This window comes from Myotis daubentonii, chromosome 18, assembly GCF_963259705.1.
Source record: "Myotis daubentonii chromosome 18, mMyoDau2.1, whole genome shotgun sequence".
In the NCBI taxonomy this organism is placed as follows: Eukaryota; Metazoa; Chordata; class Mammalia; order Chiroptera; family Vespertilionidae; genus Myotis; species Myotis daubentonii.
In genome coordinates, this window is record NC_081857.1 from 10,792,857 (window position 1) to 10,812,814 (window position 19,958).

The window sequence follows — 19,958 nt, forward strand, 5'->3', positions numbered from 1 at the left end:
TGGATTGAGCGCCCTCTACACATCTTCTGCGGAGCCCCCTGACCAGCGTCAGTGCTTCCGGGATCTAGGGGGACCGCGGCTCTTCCCTTTCCACTCCTAGAGGAATGAAGACGCTGGCTGCTGCCGGGCTCCCCTAAAATGGTGAACCTCCGTGTCTTGTCAAGACCTAGGCTCGGGGCCACATCAAAGAAGGTGCCGATCTGTGAGCTGGAGTAGAAACCTCCTTCTCCACCTCAGCGAGTCCCTCGTGGCCTTCGGGTCATGACCTGGTCAGGACTCCCAGGTGTTCCCCAAATGATCTTGGCAGCCCTGGGTCACACACTGAAGCCCCCTCCCCAACACACACACACATGCCCCCACCCCTTACCCCACGCCACACAGAATCCTGCCCCTTTCTACCTGTGCAGGGTTGGCCCATGCTCTCCCTCCGGCGTCCTGTAGGCCAAGCCCAGAGGGGAAGGAGAAATAGAGTCCCGGAAAGCACAGGGTGGTCAGGGCCTGGGGGCTTATTTTAGCTCACCACTCACTCACAGGTGGGAACCCACCCACCGTCATGAATTTGGATGGCAAGTAAAGAAATTGTATTTTCTATTATGGAGCTTAATTTCTGACCCTAAATGCACAGTTTGACTAATGTAAGACTGAAATGACCTAGTCACTTCCAAGCAAACTGGGTCCAGTTCAACGGTATCTCAGTTACTTCGTTCCCAATTTAAAACTCACTCTCATTCTAGATGTTCTTTCCCTTTTGTCTCCTTCTCTCCTCTGGGAGTTATGTTAAGTCTGGGGTAAGTGGGCCCACGGAATACTAGGACAGAGGTTAAGTGAGTGAGGAGGGGAGGACGAGAGGGGAGGGCAGGAAGCTTATCCATGAAACTATTGCTTCTCATGCTGTTTCGGGGGGCCCAGACCTTCTTCCATGTGCTTGTACTCTATGACGGTGGGGTTTCCTAGATCATGACCCAGCGTGTGTTCCCAGGAGTCCCCAAAACTATCTTAGCGGACCGTGTCAGACACACATGTGTGCGCACGCACACACACACACACACACACACACAGATATTCACACACGAGCACATAAAAGCACACACGTGTGCACACACGCATGCACAGATACACACACATAAAAGTACACATGTGCGCGCACATACACATACACACATGCACAGATACACTTCTAAAGCCCACCTGTTCTATGACCCAGCTTAGGGAAAGGGAAAATGAGAAGTAGAACCCAGGTAAGAACCAGGAAGTCAAAACCCTGCATCTTATTTTGGGCTCAGCCACATGCTGTGGTGTGATTGGAGTCCCCCAGCTTCCCCTCTCTCATGGTGGTTTCCCCATCTGGGACTCGGTGCCCCTAAAAGTAACCCTTGCATCCCATTCCTGGGGGAGGAGGAACTGGCCAAGAGGCCCAACTGCCCAACTCAATAATAAGGATAGTAACAGTAGTCATTTTCCTTCTAAAACTTACTTCACGTGCTTAAACACTTCCTTCTCTTTTAAAATAATAGTATGAGGAGCATATAATAAGAAGTACAGCTTCTCAATTGACTTTCATGACTCGGAACTTGGCATGAGTCAGTGTGGGGACACGCAGAGCCCTGGCCTGGGGTCAGAACTCCTGGGTCCTGGTTCTGGCTCTGCCTGCAGTTTGCTGAGTGGCCGCTGCCAATCGGTCCTCCTTTAGGGCTGTGATTATTCCAGCTGCTAAATGGGAGGGCTGGGCCAAGTGGTTTCCCGGGCTTTTCTACTTCTAGGATTCTGTTTTCACTGAGCACCGCTTTAGGGTCCTGGGGCTGCTGCAACAAGTCACCATAACCTCCGTGGCTTAAAATAACAGAAATGTATTCTCTCCATTCCGGAGGACAAAGTCAGAACCAAGGTGTGGGCAGGGCCGTGCTCCCTCTGGAGCAGTGGTTCTCAACCTGTGGGTCGCGACCCCTTTGGGGGTTGAACGACCTTTTCACAGGGGTCGCCTAAGACCATTGGAAAATACATCTATAATTACATATTGTTTCTGTGATTAATCACTATGCTTTAATTATGTTCAATTTGTAACAATGAAAATACATCCTGCATATCAGATATTTACATTATGATTCATAACAGTAGCAAAATTACAGTTATGAAGTAGCAACGAAAATAATTTTATGGTTGGGGGTCACGACAACATGAGGAACTGTATTAAAGGGTCGCGGCATTAGGAAGGTTGAGAACCACTGCTCTGGAGGCTCCATGGAGAATCTGCCCAGGCCTCCCCTGGCTTCTGGCGGCTGCTGGCATCCCTTGGCATTCTTTGCCTGGTAGCTGCTTGTTCCAATCTCTGCCCTTGCGCTCCTACTGCCTTCTCTGTGGCTGAGAGGTTTCTCTGCCTCTCTTTTCTAAGGATAGTATTTGGGGTCCACCTGGATAATCCGAGGTGATCTTATCTCACAATCCTGAACTGAATCACGTCTGCAAAGACCCTTTTCCCAAATAAGGTCACATGTACAGATTCCAGGTTTCATGAGATGAACATGTTTTTGGGGTGGCATTTTTCAGCCTAGCATGGCATCTATTATGTTCATGACCAGTTCAAGGTCCAGGCAGATTTGAGACATACAGGAATGGGCATCCCTGTTCCCCAAGGGCATATGGTCTAATTGAGGAGTCATTATGTCGCCGCCACCACCAAGGAGAACAGTCAGGCGGCAGCCAACATGGAGAGGCGGGCAGCCTGTGGAAAGCTCACAGGCTCCAGGCCCAGCACGCCCAGGTTCACCTCCAAGCCTGCCACCTGCTAGCTAAGGGACCCTGGACAAGTTATTTATAAAATGGGGCTAATTATATTTACCCGGTATGTATGTTAAAAAAGATTAAGTATAACGTGCATTGGCTGGCATCTGCTAGGTGCTTATCGATCAGCTTCAATAAATGGGGCAGCATAGGCTTCCAAAGCAAAGAGTTATTCCCCACTGATCCATGAAGAACCAAGGGCAGAGAAGTGGAATGACTTGCCCAAGTTTGCACAGTGAGGCAATGGCGTAGATGGGGGGAGCACCAAGGCCTCCCAGCAGTGGGCATTTCCCCTGCTTCTAAAACCTTTTGAATTGTGTGTTCACAGGCAGCAAAGGACTCTCTCCTTTGCCCCTTTGATTGATCTTCGAAACATTGGAGAGGACCAAACACACAGGCCCACACAGGTCCAACCCTTCAGGGTGACATCCTTAGTTTGATGCTTCAAGACCCTGGGTTGACCCAGCAACCAACAGAAGGGGAGATCACAGTCATACAGTTCTTCCCCACATCCCCACTGCCCTCCCACCACCCTTCACTGGGGAAGGTTCCTGTGAATGAGGTATGTGAATGAGGTAAGAGGACAGATGGAATGCCCATCACTGCTGTTTACTGCCAGCTCTCTGCTCCCACATGCACATCTCTGGCTGAGTCAATGTTAAACCCCTGCCTGGGCTCAATGTTTAACCTCTGTCGGGAGTCAATGTTTAATCTCTGGCCAGCCAGCCCTGAAACCCAGCATTCCTCAGTAAACTGATACTATAGAGTCATTTTAGTATCCATCACTGTAAGACAGAAGTGTGACAGTGAATCTACCAAAGCTAACTAGCCAGCCCCCTCCTCCATTTTTTTTTTTTTTAAGGATATTGACTGTTTGGGATAATCCATGCCCAAATAGTTTCACCCTTGCCGTCAACAGATAATGATCTGGTATTTCCTCACTCTACTTGTCATCCATTGGCGGGAGTACAGCACCTACTCCTCCTGTTCTAGTGTCAACTTTTGGGCTGGGGGAGGGCATGGGATGGGGACTACTGCCCTTGTTGCTCAACTCAGTGCTGCTGGTTGGCCTTGTGGTCCCTCGTGTGGTTGCTGTTTAGAATCCACCTGAGAGAGTGGGGATGGGAATAGCACATTTGGTTGGCTGGACTTGGGTAAACTTTTAGGGAGTTTCTGAGTCCAGACTTGTGTTCAAAAGCGGGAGCCTTTTGTCAGGTGAGCTTCCCTGTTAGGGGGTAGGTAGGAAGACAACTGGCAGCATGTGTCAATGCCAAGAGCAACCTTAGTGAGGGACAAGTCAGAGGAAGACAGGCTGGTAGTGGGCATGTGGGGGTGTGAAAGAGGGGAGAGGGCTGTGGCCAGTTTAGCAGTTCTAGTCACTGGATAGTGTTGGAGAGCATGACATAGTGGCCAAATGTATGCATCTGAGCCTTAAACCATTTTTTTACATGAACTCACTGTATCACCTCCTTCTCCCTGACCACCGGCCTCCCTGTGTCACAGCCCAGATGTCCAATCCCTCGCCTGTTTTTCTAGCTCTGTTGACTCCCAACCAGAGAGTGAAAACTACATTTTTTCTGGGACTTCCAGGATGAGGAGGTGTCTGTACTGTTTATTCTTTTGGCTGGTGGAGGAGTAAAGGCAGAGATGGCTGTGTCATGCTCTGAGGAGGCTGTCATTTGTGGAGAGCAAGGAGTGAGGGGTGGAACTTGAGAGCCTAGCAGTGGAGAGCTGGCCTTCGTCCACGGCTCTCCCAATTCCCCCAAAGCCAGAGAGAGCTTTCGAGACTCTGGTTCTAAGAGGTAAGAGCAGATGAACCAACCCTTTCTGAGGTTACCAAACCACCCTTTTGCCCTCTCCTACCTCCATCCCTGGCCGGGGAGGGGAAGAAGGAGGAAGATTTTTGGAGCAGACATCCAAAGTCAACAAGTGGAGTGTCAGGTAACAGGGCCCACAGCCCCTCTCATAAGCCTTCAATGTCTTCCTAAAGACTTGCTGTTTCCTTGTTCCTGGTCTAAACCTGGCCTCTAGCCCAAGGTTTGCTTGGCAGGCAGAATATTGAAAATATCCCATGATCCCCTGCAGCCAGTGCCCACCTGAGCTGCAGCATTCCCATCCGTACAATGGTGTGCAATCCACTTCTCTCTGGGGATGTATACCGTAATGAATTTTGAGTTGTCTGTACCACACAGGTGAAAGAGAGTGCTGGCAAAATGAAGAGCGTAGGCAGGGGTGGGCAAACTTTTTGACTCGAGGGCCACAATGGGTTCTTAAACTGGACCGGAACAAAAGCATGGATGGAGTGTTTGTGTGAACTAATATAAATTCAAAGTAAACATCATTACATAAAAGGGCACGGTCTTTTTTTTCAATAGTTTTATTCATTTCAAACGGGCCGGATCCGGCCCACGGGCCGTAGTTTGCCCACGGCTGGTAGAGTCTTAGACCCTTGCAGTCCTCCCCATGCCAGGCTCCAGAGAAACAAACTCCCTGACGCCCCTTTCCTGAACATGAAATACAGACGTGAAGTACATCCTCTTCAGACAAATTGTGGGGCAACTTAGAAAACAACTTGGGTCATGGCCGTCCTGCTTCTCTTCTGCCTCCCTAAGACATTCAGGGCTGGGGAGCCAGAAACTTGTAACATTAGGGAAAGAAGTGGCCCTTAACTGAGCCTCTTGGCTCAGAGCAGAACTGTAGATCTAGGTCTAAGCAGCACATAAGCGGAGGGTGGGGACTCGGCCAGAGGCTAGGAGAAGCAGGACACAGAAGACTCCTGTGATAATTAAGGAATGAGTGTGTGTCTGCAACAAAATGGGACCCGGGGGCAAACGGTGGCCTCCTGGCCCAGAGCCTCAGTGCTCACTAGTGTGGCATTGGGTCCTCTCCCGGAGTGGGCACCTCTCTGCTGCCTATTTGGGTTTCAGCTGAGCCCTCGAGAGTGGACCATAGGTGCCAGCTCACCCTCTTGCTGACAATAGAGGGAACAGGTTGGCCTGGGAGGGCCTGTGTAAGACAAGCTATGTCACTTTATGAGGGCGGCGAGCTTTGTGGTGCTTCACGCAGGGTCACCCACAGAGTCCGTTTCCTTTTGTGTAGAATCTCCATTCTCTAGTCAATATTTGTCAAGTGCTTTGTCTTGGAATAAGCTGTACCAATGAGAAACAATCACCTTATCCATGTTTACTTGGCTGAAGTACATGATGGGTCTTTCCGTGGAAATACCTTCCTCTTTGCATCTGACTGAAGCGGCTATTAAACTGAGTCTGTATTTCCTGGCGTCACTGGCTGCTGGAGGAGAGGAAGAACCCACCCTCAAGGTCTAAGTGGAGAACAAGGAACCATTGTCTGGGGGTCGGGCATCGGCCCTGAGTTACCTGAGAAAGATGGACCCCCGCAGGGAACGAAGATCTGAGCTCGGTTTGTACAAACCCAGGAAGGACCTCAGGGCTGGTGACTGAATTTTTAGCTGTCAGTTCCAGCTCCCTGAGCTTTTACATGCCACTTGGCCAAGACAGGAATATGCCAGTTAGGTGACTGAAGAGAACAAATTACTGGAAATGCCTATGAATCTTTCTACACCTGGGCCTAAAAGGGGAAAGCAAAGGGGGCTTTGGAAACCTGAACAGGAAAGGACCTGACCAGATACCCAGACCGTACCCACACATGGAGGAAGGCGGTGCGGCCTACTGATCAAAGATTTAAGCCGTGGGGGTCTATCACTCACGTTGCGTTCCATTCCCAGCTTGCTCTTTCCCTATGAATGGAACTAGTTAATGTCTCTGGATTCAGTTCTCTCATCTGTAAAATGGGAATTATTACACTTACCTTACAGAATATGAAAACATCTATGGTGGTACCTGCTAGGTGGACTCACTGTAACAGTGGTGGTGGCATTAAACATAGAGGGGAGAATGGAAGAGCCGTGCCCTGAGCCAAAGAACCTGCCGGATTCATAGAGAAGTCAGTGGTTCCTGGGTCTGGGATTAGAAATCGTCATGGATATGTCCTGACTCCAGCCTGGTGGTGGATGTCTCCCTGCCCCCTGTCCCCATGATGTGGCATCATGCCAGCAGGAGATATACAACGAAAAACAAACCACTGATAGTACCGAGTAGTGGCATTGGCTGGCTTTGCCTATTCTGAGTCTGATCCTTTAAGTCAACCACTCCTGCCCCATTCCATGCATCGATTAGTCCATAAAAAAGAAGCTATAAACACTCAGGGCTGCCCCACTTCCGTCCTGGCAAAGCTTTCACGCAGATCTTATCTCTGCCCAGTTCCATACTCGGCCCTGAGACTCTGATCTTGGCTCTGTTCTGGCCCTTTGAACTTGTACTGGCTCCCAACCACCCGTGGACCTCGGCTTTACCTATCACACCTTACCTTGGCAGCCTTTTTTACTTCTGGGAGCTGCTCCTGACTTCAGCCACCTGGCCAACACCCTTGCCCGGCTGGTCGCCTCCTTCCCCATAAGACAGGTGGTCAGGCAGGGTGTGCTAACTGCTGAGTCCCAGGCAGAAAGTATTAGAGGAGTTGGGAGGAAGGGGAAGTTCCTATGGAGCTTTTGAGGAAGAGTGGGGTCTGGTCCTTCCCACTGGAGCAGGAGTAGGAGAGTCTTGTTGGTTTTATGGCTTAGTGTAGGAACTGGCAAATTCCTGCTACTTGTGTCTGCAAATAAAACGTTGTTGGAAGACAAAGTCAGCCCTTCATGTATTGTCTCTGGCCACTTCCTGTGCGACAACAGCAGAGCTGAGTGGTTGTGATAGAGGCTGACTGCCTACAAAGTCTAAAATATTTACTGGTTGGCCTTTGTTAAAAAAACAAAATTCAACTGAGTAAATTTTAAAGATCTTGGCTTTACTCAACAATTCATAAGTCGGGCGGGATCCTACCCAGCAAACAGCAAGGAGCTCCAAGGGACTGTGCAAAAATGACAGACTTTTACAGGCAGAAGAGAGAGGGACAGGTAAGTCATCCCAGCAAAAAGTGAATTGGCTGTGGCAAGGCCATTGTCCTTAGGGGAACGGCAGGGATCTAGCAGGCAGATAGCCTCACTACTGTTGACAGGCAATTCCTGATTGACTGATTTAAGACTCCATTTCTGGGAGAGGCTGAAACTATCATTAAGTCTCTTTTTGGTGATATAGGCCTTAGCATAAGTGACTCCATCTTGGGCCTGCTGTTTTGTTTTTAACACACTTAACTTTTTTTTGAGAGCAACCTTATTTATAATAACCAGACCCTGGAAACAATGCAAATGTCCACAATAGGTGAATGAATAGTCCAAATTGGGTATATGCATATAATTAAACATTCTTCAGCAATAAAACAGAATCAACTATTGGTACACACAACAACCTGGGTGAATCTCAAAAACATGTTGAGTAAAAGAAGTCAGACACAAACAAATACGTATGATATAATGTAGGCATAAAGATAGACATAATGATGGAAATCTGTTGAATAGGAAGAAGGGGAAGAGGGGTTGCTGGTCATTGTTGACTGTCAAGGACACTGGGGGTGAGGGAAGTGGTCTACATACTTTTATTTATTTATTTTTATTGAATTTATTGGGATGACATTGGCTAATAAAATTATATAGGTTATAGGTGTACAATTCTATATTATAACACATCAGCTGTATATGGTTTTGTGTGTTCACCACCCGAAGTCAAGTCTTCTTCTATCACCATTTATCCTCCCTTTACCCTCTTCTACCTCCCCTTACCCCCTATACCTCTGGTAATTACCATATTGTTTTCTGTGTCTATGAGTTTTTGTTAGATATTTTTTTTCTTAATCCTAAACCTAACCCTAACCTTTTTCACCCAGCTCCACAACCCCCTCCCTTCTGACAGCTGTACAAAAAAGTTTTGCAGATCCCTGCTTTAGTGCATTAAGCTTTCCCTCAAAAGGGGTGATCAGAGGAACCCAGTTTTGTAAGATTACTTCATCAAAATGCAACAGTCCAAAATGTTGGGGAAACAGATATAATGCTCCCACCTCCTGGGGCTATTCACAATGCACTTTAGTGTATTGGAAGCTCTAAAACAGGGGTCTTCAAACTACGGCCCACGGGCCACATGCGGCCTGCCGAAAACATCTATCCGGCCCGCCGGGTGTTTTTGCCGCCGCTGTGTCCATAGGAATTTGTTCATAGTTTTTTTTTAAACTATAGTCCGGCCCTCCAACGGTCTGAGGGACAGTGAACTGGCCCCCTGTTTAAAAAGTCTGAGGACCCCTGCTCTAAAAAATCCTATGCAGAAGAAACTGTTTGTTGTTTAACCCTCATTTGCCAAACTTCGTTGAGTTTCCAAATCTGCTTTTCCTCAGAATAGCTCTTAACAATCCTGAGAAGCTAGCATTCTGCGGAAAGCCGGATAAATGTTAATTAGGTAAAACGATTTTATATTACCTGGTTCTCAGCCCGTCCCTGCCTCTAACGAGCTAAGTGACCTTGGCCGAATTACATATCCCTCAGGGCCTGCTTCCTCATTGGCCGAGTGGGATAATGTTGGCTGTTCTATCTCTCTTACAGACTTTTTTTTTAAGCAGGTCACTCAGATAGTGTGCATGAGAATGGCCTGGAACAAGACAACTTGGTGTAATTGGTTTTTTTGATTAGTTTTGTTTTGATATATTGTTAATCATGGTGATGGTGGAGAAGGCACTAAATTAAGGTTCTGAGTTCCCTTTTCTGGTGCTCCCTCCGCCATTACTAACTGGGTTAACTGAGTGACTTTGAACAAGTCGCTTCCCCACAGGGCGTTAGTTAGCTCCCAGGAGGCTGAGGGTTTTAGAGAGGTCAATCTCTAAGGACCTATTAGCTTGGAATTTCAATGATTCCCTTTGGTTACATGCATACAACTTCCCTACTTATCCAAAAACAATGGGTCTCTCTCTTGCACAAACCAGGAAGACAGCATCTCCTTGATTTTCTTAAGAACGTGTCCGGGTTCAGACTCAGCTATGAGGAGGCATTGATAAAGGGCCTCTGGTGCGCTGACAGCTTAGGAAGCAGGGCTAACGCATCTGGGAATGTCTATCTGACAATTCTCATTCGCTATCAGAGTCTTTCTTTCCCTGCTCTTCAATTGCCCAAAGGCTTCTCTGCCCAGACATGAAGCTCAGGCAGCTGGTTAACAGATATGGCAAAATCAAAAAGCAGAGGTAACTCCTGCAAAGACAGTGGGACCAAGGATGGAGCAAAAGTGCCCCCAGAGGCATGAGATGAAGTGGTTATAAAAGCAGAATTTACATAAATTCCATTTGGCCGCTTTCTCTCTTACTCCTTCCCCTGCCCACCTCAACCATTTTCTAGCCCCATCAACATCCTGGCTATCAAGGGTTTAGAAGCAGTGGAACAAGAGAAGCTTTGTGAAAAGGCGAGAATCTACTGAAAGATGCCCTCCTCCCCCACAGATTTAGGAAAATCCCAGAAAATCTTGACTGGGTCAAACGGTCTACAGCATGATGAGTATGGGGCCAAATGGGGAGAGATGATTTGAGGACTGGCTGTCCTTTTGGTCTCTATGTAAAAACCACCAGGGCACTCCTGAATGAGGGGACAGTCAGAGCATCTGCATGAGTAGGATCCCTAGAGGCCACTGAGCCTGTGCCCTTGCAGTCAGCTATTCAGTCACAAATATTTATGGGGGGCGGGGGGGGGGCTACTGGAATGGAAGTTCTCTGGGGGCATCGTGAGATAAAACACAATTACTGCCCTAAAAGAACTTAGAATTTACTTGAGAAAGCAAGGCTAGTTACATGAATATAATTCAATGTATGCAGTAGGCTGAATGCTAACAGATGTCAGAAAAGAGGGCAACTGGTATGGGCTAGATGTGATGGTTGAAAATTTCTAATTCCTCACACTGATTGAAAACCTCTTACATTTTGAAACCTCCAAGAATGGAAATTTCACATTTTTCCTAGGTGACCTCCACCAGTGTTTAATAAATCCTTTCTTGAAGCCTTTTTTGAGTCACACTGTCATCTTTGACTGTGGCCAATTCATGACTTTTATAGGTCCAAGGATGGTCAGCCTTTGCTTCCCCAATAAAGCACCAGCTCCATTCGCTTCCTTTTGTACCGGAGGAGGAAGGATGAGAAGGGGTCATGGTGTTTGGTCCTGGTTATCCTTCCATTCCTCAGGGTCCAGGGTCCCTCTCTGGGACCGTCATGGTGGCACAGGCAGGAGAAGAACCCTCTTGGAGTATCTTCCTCTCCACATGGGGCAGCTGATCTGGCTGGAGGCTCAGCTCCAGCAAATGTGTCACCTGAATCAAGGTGACTCCTGGGGCCTTTTCTGTCTCCTGAGCTGCAAAGACAGAGACACTGTGAGGGCAGTGGGTACTGAATTTGATTCCTCAAGAATCACCCCCATCCACCACAAGCTTTCAAGAGCATCCTGAGCCCTTAGGTTGACACAAATTGGGTCTGAGAATCTTAGCTTCCTCCACTTGCTCCCCCAAAATCTCACCCTTTCTTCGCCAGATATAACACCACGAAGTTTAAACTCATTTTAGGGGTATTTAAACCTGAGCAGGTTGCTGTAAGAGACTTTCAGATGAGCCATGCCGAGGGTGCAAATGTAGTCTGGTCCCACATCTGAGCCCTGCACTCCTGCTACCTGTGCTGGGGTTGCTCATATGGTTCATACGCCTATGGTTGCCATAGGTCTTGCCATCTTCAGAAGAGCTTCTCCTTAAGCTCTGGGATGCCACTGAGACATGAGGTGAAAGATGATTTCCCTGTTTGATAAAGAAACCAAGCCCCAAACCCCTGGCAATGGGCTAGGAGACACCTGATTGGTGGTGTTGCTCTTATATCAATCAGGGGCAAAGCAGATGTACAGTTCTTAGTTCATCCTAGCTTGATGTCTGTGTTGGTGGCCAGAGCTGTTTCATGCCTGAGGCACATAAAATAATAAATAAATCATATATATATGGCATGATGCATGAAATTTGTGCAAGAGTAGGCTTTCCTTCCCCCCCTCCCCGCCACTGCCGGCACCTGCTTCCCTCTGGCACCTGGGACCTGGGCTTCCCTTGCAGCCCCGCTTCATCCAGAAGGTCGTCCTGTCTAATTAGCATATTGCACTTTTATTATTATAGATATATGAAGCCAAGACCAAGAATGGTTAAATGGCTCAGGCTAGAACTTACCATTTCTACATCTAGAAGTCCTGGCACCAACTTTGACCCAACCCTGTCCTGAGGGTGTCAGATGGGAGCAAGCCCCCTCCTCCCCACCCTTGGGGCTACTTAAACTCAACTCACAGGTCCTCTTTCTCTGCAGCTTCCTTTGCAGTAGAACAAGAGCCACAAGCGCGAGTGGGCACAGCACCGTGGAGACAGGAGTCAGCATCCGAGAGATGTTTTTCTCCTCTGGAAAAGCGCTGGAGTGCAAGTAGCAGGGGTGGGGAGGAGAAGAGCACCGGATATGTGAGGTGAGAGCTGACTAAGAGGCTGTAGACCATTTGGCCCTCAACCCTCATTTTAGAGTTGAGAAGCTGAGGCCAAGGTGAGTTGGCTGTTCTCATTCCCATGACAGGTTAGTAGCAGAACTGGGACCAGAAGCCCTGTCTTCAGGTTCCCGAGCCCTGACTCCTTTTCCCAACTCCCCCACCTTGTGTGGGCCCCTCTACTGAGCTATAGTGGGAAAGAGGATTGGGTGAGAGTCAGGGAATCCAACCTTGGCATTTGGCTCTGCCACAATTTTTTCTTGTGGTTTCAGCAAGTCACCTCCTCTCTAGAGCTTTTGTTCCCACCTTTTAAAAAAAGTCCCACCCTAACATGTGTGGCTCAGTTGGTTGGGCTTTGTCCCATGCACTGGGAAGTTGCTGGTTCAATTCCCAGTCAAGGCCACGTGCCTGGGCTGCGGCCTTGATCCCTGGTAAGGGGTGTGCAGGAGGCAGCTGATCGATGTTCTGCTCTCACTCAATGTCTCCCTCTCTCTCCCCCTCCTTTTCTCTCTTTCTAAAAAATCAATAAAAACTAATAAATAAATAAATAAATAAAAAAATAAATAAAATTTAAAAGTCCCAAAGTTTTCATTGTTTAGATTTTTCTTGAAAATACTGATTCTTCTAGCATGGACCTCGAATGAGGGAGGGTGGATGATTTTCTGTCCCTTGCTTTTTACTGCCTTGTGGTTACAGAAGGAAAGAAGTGAGTAGATGGAGACGGGCACAGGAGTCAGCTCACTGAGGGGTGCGCCAGAGGAAAGGGCAGATGTGGAACCCCAACCGACAGAAGGGCCTGGGGCTTTACCTCTTCTTGGAGGACCCCCTGCCCGGGGGCCTTAGGGATCCTGCTACCAGGTCCTGGCTTGGTGCTGTTTGGGGACCACTGCCTCCAGCAGGCATGTCTAGGTCCCCTTCAGTGCTCCCTTCGGCAGATGACATCTCTGTGCTGGTGGGCCCCCAGGCCCACACACCTGCAGCTCCAGTAGTCCCTTCAATGGAGCCCGGGGCTTGTGGTGTAGAAGCCAAGCTTGCTTCTTGGCGGGTTTCCCACACCAGTTTTTCTGAGGCCAGTGTTGATGGCCTGATGGACTTTATGATGGTCCAGTCTGTAGCCAGGGCTATTTTGACCCTTTCTGCTTCCTCTCTTGGCCTATTGGCCTCAGTGGTTGTCTCTCTCCCTTCCTCTCTGGCCCCAGCTCTGTTTGTTGCTGAGCTCCTGGTGCCCCACAGCCAATCACGTTCCACTGTATCGGGCATCCTGCCGACTGCTGAAGCTGGACCATCCGGAATAGGGATGGTGGCCCAGCTGGAACTCTCTACCTGACTAACTGTCCCTGCAGCTACCAACCCAGGGCTTCCTGGGGTTTGCATTCCCTTAGCTGAAGCTGTTGTTCTTTTGCTGGTTTCTGGAGTCAGAGCAGCTCTGTCCCATTCTGTCTCCTGCCTTTCTGTAGTCTGGGTGGTTCCTGGGGCCCATCTGTTGGCCGCTGGAGAGGCTGTTCCGAAGGATCTCCTGATGAGCTCACTGGCAGCTGACATTGCTCTGGGGCTGGGACTGGGAGAGCCTGTGTGAAGAGCAGAAGGAAACATGGGAAGGCTCTCTGCGGCCACAGGGTTTAGCAAAGGATGCCAGGCTGCAGGTGTTCGCCACATGCAATGCAACCTCACGAGGTGATACGGTCTTTGGCCAATCTGTTGGATAAAATTAAAATTTGGGAAAACCAGACATATCCTCTAGTCTGTTGCAAATATTGACATTTGATGGTCCTATCTCCCCTCTTCTGCCCACGGCCGTAAGCAGCCGCATTATCCAATTCATTACTTTCTCGGAACTCTCCCTAAATGTACAGGCCACACATTGGCGGGGGGGGGGGGGGGGGGGGGGGATGGCCAATGTGCATCCAGTTGGGCAGTTCTCCCTGACAATGCCTTCCTTCTGCTGGTGGTTTCCTTAGAGATGAAGCCTTCTCTCAAAGTCCGTGCCTCGCCCCAGCTTTCCCTCATCACCCCCTTGTGGTTGAAGCCCCCTGGGACCCCTTCCTTCCCTTACCCCTGTTTCCTGGCACCCGCTTCATCAACCTTGACTCACCCATTCCTGCGGAGACGGCCAGGTTCATGCTCAAGAACAGCATGTCGTTTCCGTTTCCGATGCCACAGCGGTAGGAACCCCCATCCTCCGGGGACAGCTGGGCCAGCCTCACCACAAACAGGCCGCTGTGCGGGAAGTCCGCCAGCGCCACGCGGCCCCTGTAGCGACCGTGCGTGTAGTGGTTGGTGGACACGATGGTGTGGCAGAGCCACGTCAGGGGGCTCAGGCGGCACCAGTACTTCCGCTGGTGCCTGTTGATGGATGTGGGGGTGTAACGACACTGGATGGTGACAGCGCCCCCAGGCTCCCCAGACACCAGCCTCGGGCCCTTCAGCGCGTTGGCAACTGCAGGCAGAGAGAGCAAAGTCTCAGGAGAGGGAGTGTCATGTTCAATCCAGCTCCACACTCTGCAGGATTAGGGGGCAGGTGAGAAAACGCCTCCTTAAAAGTGAGGCAAGAAGAATCAATATAGAAAAGTCAGAACTTAGCCCCCGGGCAAGGAGTCATCTCAAGATCTGGCATGAAGCCACATCCAAGGCCCCATCTGAGAGATGAGCACACAAGAAGCACCTTAGCCACCACTTAGCCCACACTCCTCGTGCGCCAGGTGTTGGCACACAAGTCCGTGCAGGGCCTGGCTTCCTTCCTCTGGGCTCAATGCAGACGTTTAAAAGGCTGCCATTTAAGCACACGTAAGAGGGCAGAGGGGACATCTGGTAGAGGACTGTGGTGTATTTGCATGAAATGTAAAGAGAAATGTTCAATAGTAAGATCAGATCAGCGCGCTTTCTGCTGAAATGGGGGCGGGGGGTTGGGCGTGGGGAGGGGACTGAAACACAAGGATTCTGGGCGGCATGGCGGGTCTCTCCCCAGACCAGGGGTTGCAAACGTGTTCACACTGGCCTCCTTTTTGTAGAAACGGACACAACCACGGCCACGCCAAGGCCCAGAGGCCGGTAGTGTGACTACGTCGGCTTTGGCAGTAGGCGTAAACCCCAGTCGAACCACCGCATGTGGCCTGTTTACTGAATGCCTTAAATTTGATCGGTGCCAGCAGAAACAATGCTTATTCTTTCTCTTTCTGCCTCTTCATCCTCGCTCTGTGGAATTCTCTGCTCCTTGATACAATCTCAGGCATGCTTTCACGCACGGTGGCTTTCACAGTCTCACCTAGGTGGGAGAAGCCCAGCCCAGACTGGTTGCATATGTAAAATCATGGAACCAGTCCAGTCCAAAGACTGTTTCCACCTCCACTCTCTGACCCACCTGAAGCTTTTCTCTTTCTTTCTCCCAGTTAGGATTGGAGGTCTGTGTGGAGGCAGGGGACCTTTGGGGGTCTCTTGCTTTGCTCTACCCCCAGCTGCTCTTTTAGGCCCCTCTGGGAGTGGATATGGAGGAGAGCAGAGAGAGGGACAGTGGAGGTCTGCTCTGGTGCCCTCTGGACATGCAAATGGCCAGAGCAGCTTCCTTCTCTGCTGCCTCTCAGGTCTGTCCATGCCTCAGGCTGCAGTCCCTTCCTTGTGAGGCTTGTCTCTCCTGCTGGCCCCCTGGGACTCCACCACCACCAAGCTTACGACTTCTGGCCACCTGGGACATGTTGTGGGCAGTCTCCTCTGGGCGGCCCTCTTGGTGGAGGCCCCAGGCCAGGTCTTTTCTGCAGGTCCCACGTGTGCTCACAGGAAGCACACCTGTGTCCTGCTGTCAGAGGAAACGTGGACATATGACAAGCTTGTGGAGCGCCTTTCTAGAAGTCCCTTCGAACCTGGTTTCACGTGGCTCCCACGGTGAGCTCTTCTACCCTCAGATGGCTACGTGGTGGCTACTGTGGGAACAGCCAGCTTTGCAGTCTCTCTCCACAGTCCGACACAGCGGATCAACATCTATCCATTGATCCTATGTCTTTAGCGCCTCTGAACCCAAGAAAGTTCAGTTTAACATCCTGTTGCGAGGACTGGCTATATAATTTGCAGGCCCATTGCAAAATGGAAATATAAGACCCCTTGTTCAGAAATGGCAGGGTCCCATGTGACTGCACAGGGCATGTGCCCATGAAGCAGGCCCTGTCCGTTGCATGTGTCTTGAGGAATAATCATAGGAAGAGTCAAGGCCATAAATGCTATGGACGCACCAATAGTCAGTGTAGGTTTAACACTAAACGATCATCTATCAACTATGCCCCTATTAATAAAATTAAATGGCAATTTATCATTAAAAGGCAAGAAAATTCACAATTACAAACAAGGACCTTCTCAGGACAACAGTGATGGTGTCCTGATAAAGGGCTCCTCCCCCAGATTTCAGGAACTCTCGTGATCAGCACGTGGCATGTGTGAGAGGCGCTCTGCCCCGTCAATCAGCAGGATGGGGTGGTCCGACTTTGCTGTGGGAGGCTGATTAAGAATCCTGAATCTGCCCTAGCTGGTTTGGCTCAGTGGATAGAGCGTCGGCCTGCGGACTCAAGGGTCCCAGGTTTGATTCCAGTCAAGGGCATGTACCTTGGTTCGGGCACATACCCAGTAGGGAGTGTGCAGGAGGCAGCTGATCGATGATTCTCTCTCATTGATGTTTCTAGCTCTCTATCCCTCTCCCTTCTTCTCTGTAGAAAATCAATAAAATATATTTTTAAAAAAGAATCCTGAATCTACTTGGCAATGAACACTTTTTCTTTTTTAAAATATATTTTATTGAATTTTTACAGAGAGGAAGGGAGAGGGATAGAGAGTTAGAAACATCGATGAGAGAGAAGCATCGATCAGCTGCCTCCTGCACACCTCCTACTGGGGATGTGCCCACAACCAAGGTACATGCCCTTTACTGGAATCGAACCTGGACCCTTCAGTCCGCAGGCCGACGCTCTATCCACTGAGCCAAACCGGTCAGGCAACACTTTTTCTTTTAATAATACTGAATGTTACTGGCCCTTAACTCATTTGGTGGATTACTGATGAGTAGCTCTCAGTTATCTATAATTAAGGTATTTGGGGTTTTCTTAATGGTCCCCTGTGAAAATTAAAGAAAGGGCTAGTGTTTCAGTAGGAGTGGGGTGCCCACTTGGGGTCCCTGATGCAAACTCTCTGCCCTTCAGGGGCAGAGGTGCCCTGCTCTCGTTCACCCACCCTTTCCCAGCAGTTGTCTGTAGCTGTGGCTTCTACTAGGGAGGATGAGTGAGGCCTGTAGTTGGAGGGAGGCCCTGGACTGAGCAGGACTTGGCCTGAGACGACGCAAAAGGTCCATGGGGTTATCCCTGCACTGGTTCTCTTCTCCCACCAACAGAGGTGTGAGAAATGTGTGCGTGTGTGTGTGTGTGCGTGTGTGTTTCCCTGGCCAGGAGGTGCGGCCTGGAGGGAAGAGAGCCAACCCACGGCCATCTGAGATGAGGGTCTGCTATGTGAGGGGCCACAGCAGAACCTGAGCACAGGGAGGAGATGGGCCAGCAGGGGCCATGTAAGGGTCCACAGAGGCACCTCCAAGAGGAAGGGTCAGCTCTAACCCCCTCCCAGGCCATCCCATCACCAGAGTCCCTGCCTCTGCCTCTCCTCCCTCCTGCCGCTGTGACCCTGGTGGGGTCCAAGTGGCAGCTGCCAAGATGGGGGGGAGGGGGAGGGGAATAGAGGAGGAGGCCACCCCAGCCCCCTTCCTGCCTTTCTGACCGCAGGCTTTGGGCGCATGAGGAGCCATATTTCTGAATGAAGATTAAAATGCTGACTAAGATGTCTAGCTGGCCACTTAAAATTATTACATTTAGCATGTTTGAAACTTAAAGGAATGAAGTTAGGACTATTATCTACATGTCAGCAGAAAAATCATGGGCTGCCTGAGTTTTCATTTGGGGACATGGGGAGTCAGTTCCTCCTGATAAATTAAAGGGGGCGGTGAGAGATTAAAGAAATGGTATGATTTATCGGAGAATTCTTGCTCAAATATTAGCTACCTTTGATTCATTAAAACTCTGATTTGTTTATAAGCCAAAAGCAGTTGTTAATTTTTTGTTGGCATTACCATAACATTTTCATCTTTTCTTTCGTCCAGCAGTTACTTGCTAACAATTTGTGAGCATCTACCTGGGGCCAGGTTCTAGGTACCAGACACTTTAGGCACATTCCTTAATGGCTCCCTCTTGCCATCAAATAAAGTCCAGAAACCACAGCATGACAACAGGCCATTCATCATCTGAGCCTGACATGTACCTGGCCAGCCTCACCTCACCCCCTTTAGGGCAGGGACTCTGCTTACATCCATTTGTCCCTAGTGCCTGGCACATGGCAGGCTCTCTGTAAATATACATCGACCAAGTAAGTATTTGCACAGACACAATTTTTATTTATCTATCTAGGTTTTTTTTTATAGGCTCTAACTCGTTTAGAGTAGGACAGGGTCTTTTTCTTTATGTCTCTTGCACTGGGCCTGATTGTAGAGTAAGTGGTCATGGAGCAGTGCTAGTCTTTTTTGCATACCCTGGAACCTTGACCTTGCAAATGCAGCCGACTTCCAGTCATTACGTTGAATGAAAGAGGGCAGAGAGTAGGGAACATCAGAACAGTGAATATTCTGGAAGCCATCAAGTCAGCTTCCTCGCTCCCCCAGGGCCCAGATCTGACCACCCCCTGGGCCCGCTGCATGGCCTTGGATGCCAGGAGAGAAAGCCATGGCGGTGCCCTAACTGCCGAGGCAGCACTGACTGCCACTGAGGTGTCCGCCAGGAGTCTCCGTAGTCTAGAAGGCTCAGGTCTGGCTTTGCAAGCTCTGCCTCTGGGCTGTTTGGGACTCACCTTGCAGCAGGCACAGTATGAGGGCCACCTGCATTTTCCATCCTGCCCTCTGGTTGGCGACCTGCAAAAAAACACTGCAAATGAAGAGGCCTGAGAAGGAGGAAGCGAGCAGCTGGGGTGAGCAGCAGTGGGCCTGGGTTCAGCACCTTCTCGCTTTGGGGGCTCGATCTGCTCAGTGAGGGCCGGGATGGACATCTCTAAGAGCAGGACAGGGGCCGCCCTCTCTGAGCAAAGCTGGACCCTGTCTTCACACGGCCAAGCATGCATACTTGGCCTGGGCCACTGCCACCAAGGCTACCACTTCCCTACTTGGCCATTTCTGTGTTCAGAAGAGGCGGAAAGCCCTCTGTGGCATTCCACCCTCTACACCCACTTGGCAGTGGGAGCTCTGGGTTTGGGGAGCTCTGTGTGGGGAGCTCTGAGTTTGGGGAGCATGGTGCAGGGGAAAAACCATATGCTGGAGGTTTAACCCTTAGTGGCCCTGTGGGAACTGGACAAGGTTACTCTGTGTCAGGGACTGGTCCCTCCAGGGAAAGAGAGCGCTCATATGGGGTTGTTACATGACACCAATGAGATTGTGTTGGAAGTGCCCACAGTGTGCCTGGTACAGAGCAGTGCCCTCCCCTCTCCCGTCCCCTTCTCTTTTGTGGAACAGATTTCTCATGGGAAACTTTCTGCCCCTCTGATCGTGTGCCTCTGGTCGGTAACAAGGAGTTAAAAATGAACTCTCAGCCCCAGGATTGTCTGCACGAGGGTCTTATTCTGTGTCTTCTCCACAGCTTCTAGAAAGCTCTCCCTGTCCCCCCATTTGCACCTATCTTCCCTGTGGTGTCTCCCACTGGCCTGGGGA

At 49.8% G+C, this 19,958-nt stretch overlaps 1 protein-coding gene and 1 pseudogene across 1 annotated transcript; one reads left to right on the forward strand and one right to left on the reverse strand.

Moving 5' to 3' along the window:
• Window positions 1–9,030: 9,030 nt before the first annotated feature.
• FCAMR (Fc alpha and mu receptor) lies at window positions 9,031–19,303 on the reverse strand. Its single transcript, XM_059675016.1, has 6 exons — window positions 19,255–19,303; window positions 19,109–19,198; window positions 14,330–14,684; window positions 13,056–13,799; window positions 12,063–12,181; window positions 9,031–11,101 (listed from the first exon to the last, which is right to left on the reverse strand). Exons 1-6 carry the CDS (start codon window positions 19,301–19,303, stop codon window positions 10,932–10,934), a joined length of 1,527 nt encoding a protein of 508 aa, XP_059530999.1. The 3' UTR covers window positions 9,031–10,931.
• On the forward strand, window positions 11,561–11,705 carry LOC132221450 (small nucleolar RNA SNORA48; annotated as a pseudogene).
• Window positions 19,304–19,958: the final 655 nt, after the last annotated feature.

Bases quoted from the DNA above. Each gene is read 5' to 3' on its own strand.
- FCAMR (XM_059675016.1), bottom strand. From the start codon at position 19,303: ATGTCCATCCCGGCCCTCACTGAGCAGATCGAGCCCCCAAAGCGAGAA. The intron at 19,199-19,254 runs GTGCTGAACCCA...CCTCCTTCTCAG, and splicing joins CGAGCCCCCAAAGCGAGAAG to GCCTCTTCATTTGCAGTGTT. The intron at 13,800-14,329 runs GTTGATGAAGCG...TCCCAGTCCCAG, and splicing joins GCAGGAATGGGTGAGTCAAG to CCCCAGAGCAATGTCAGCTG.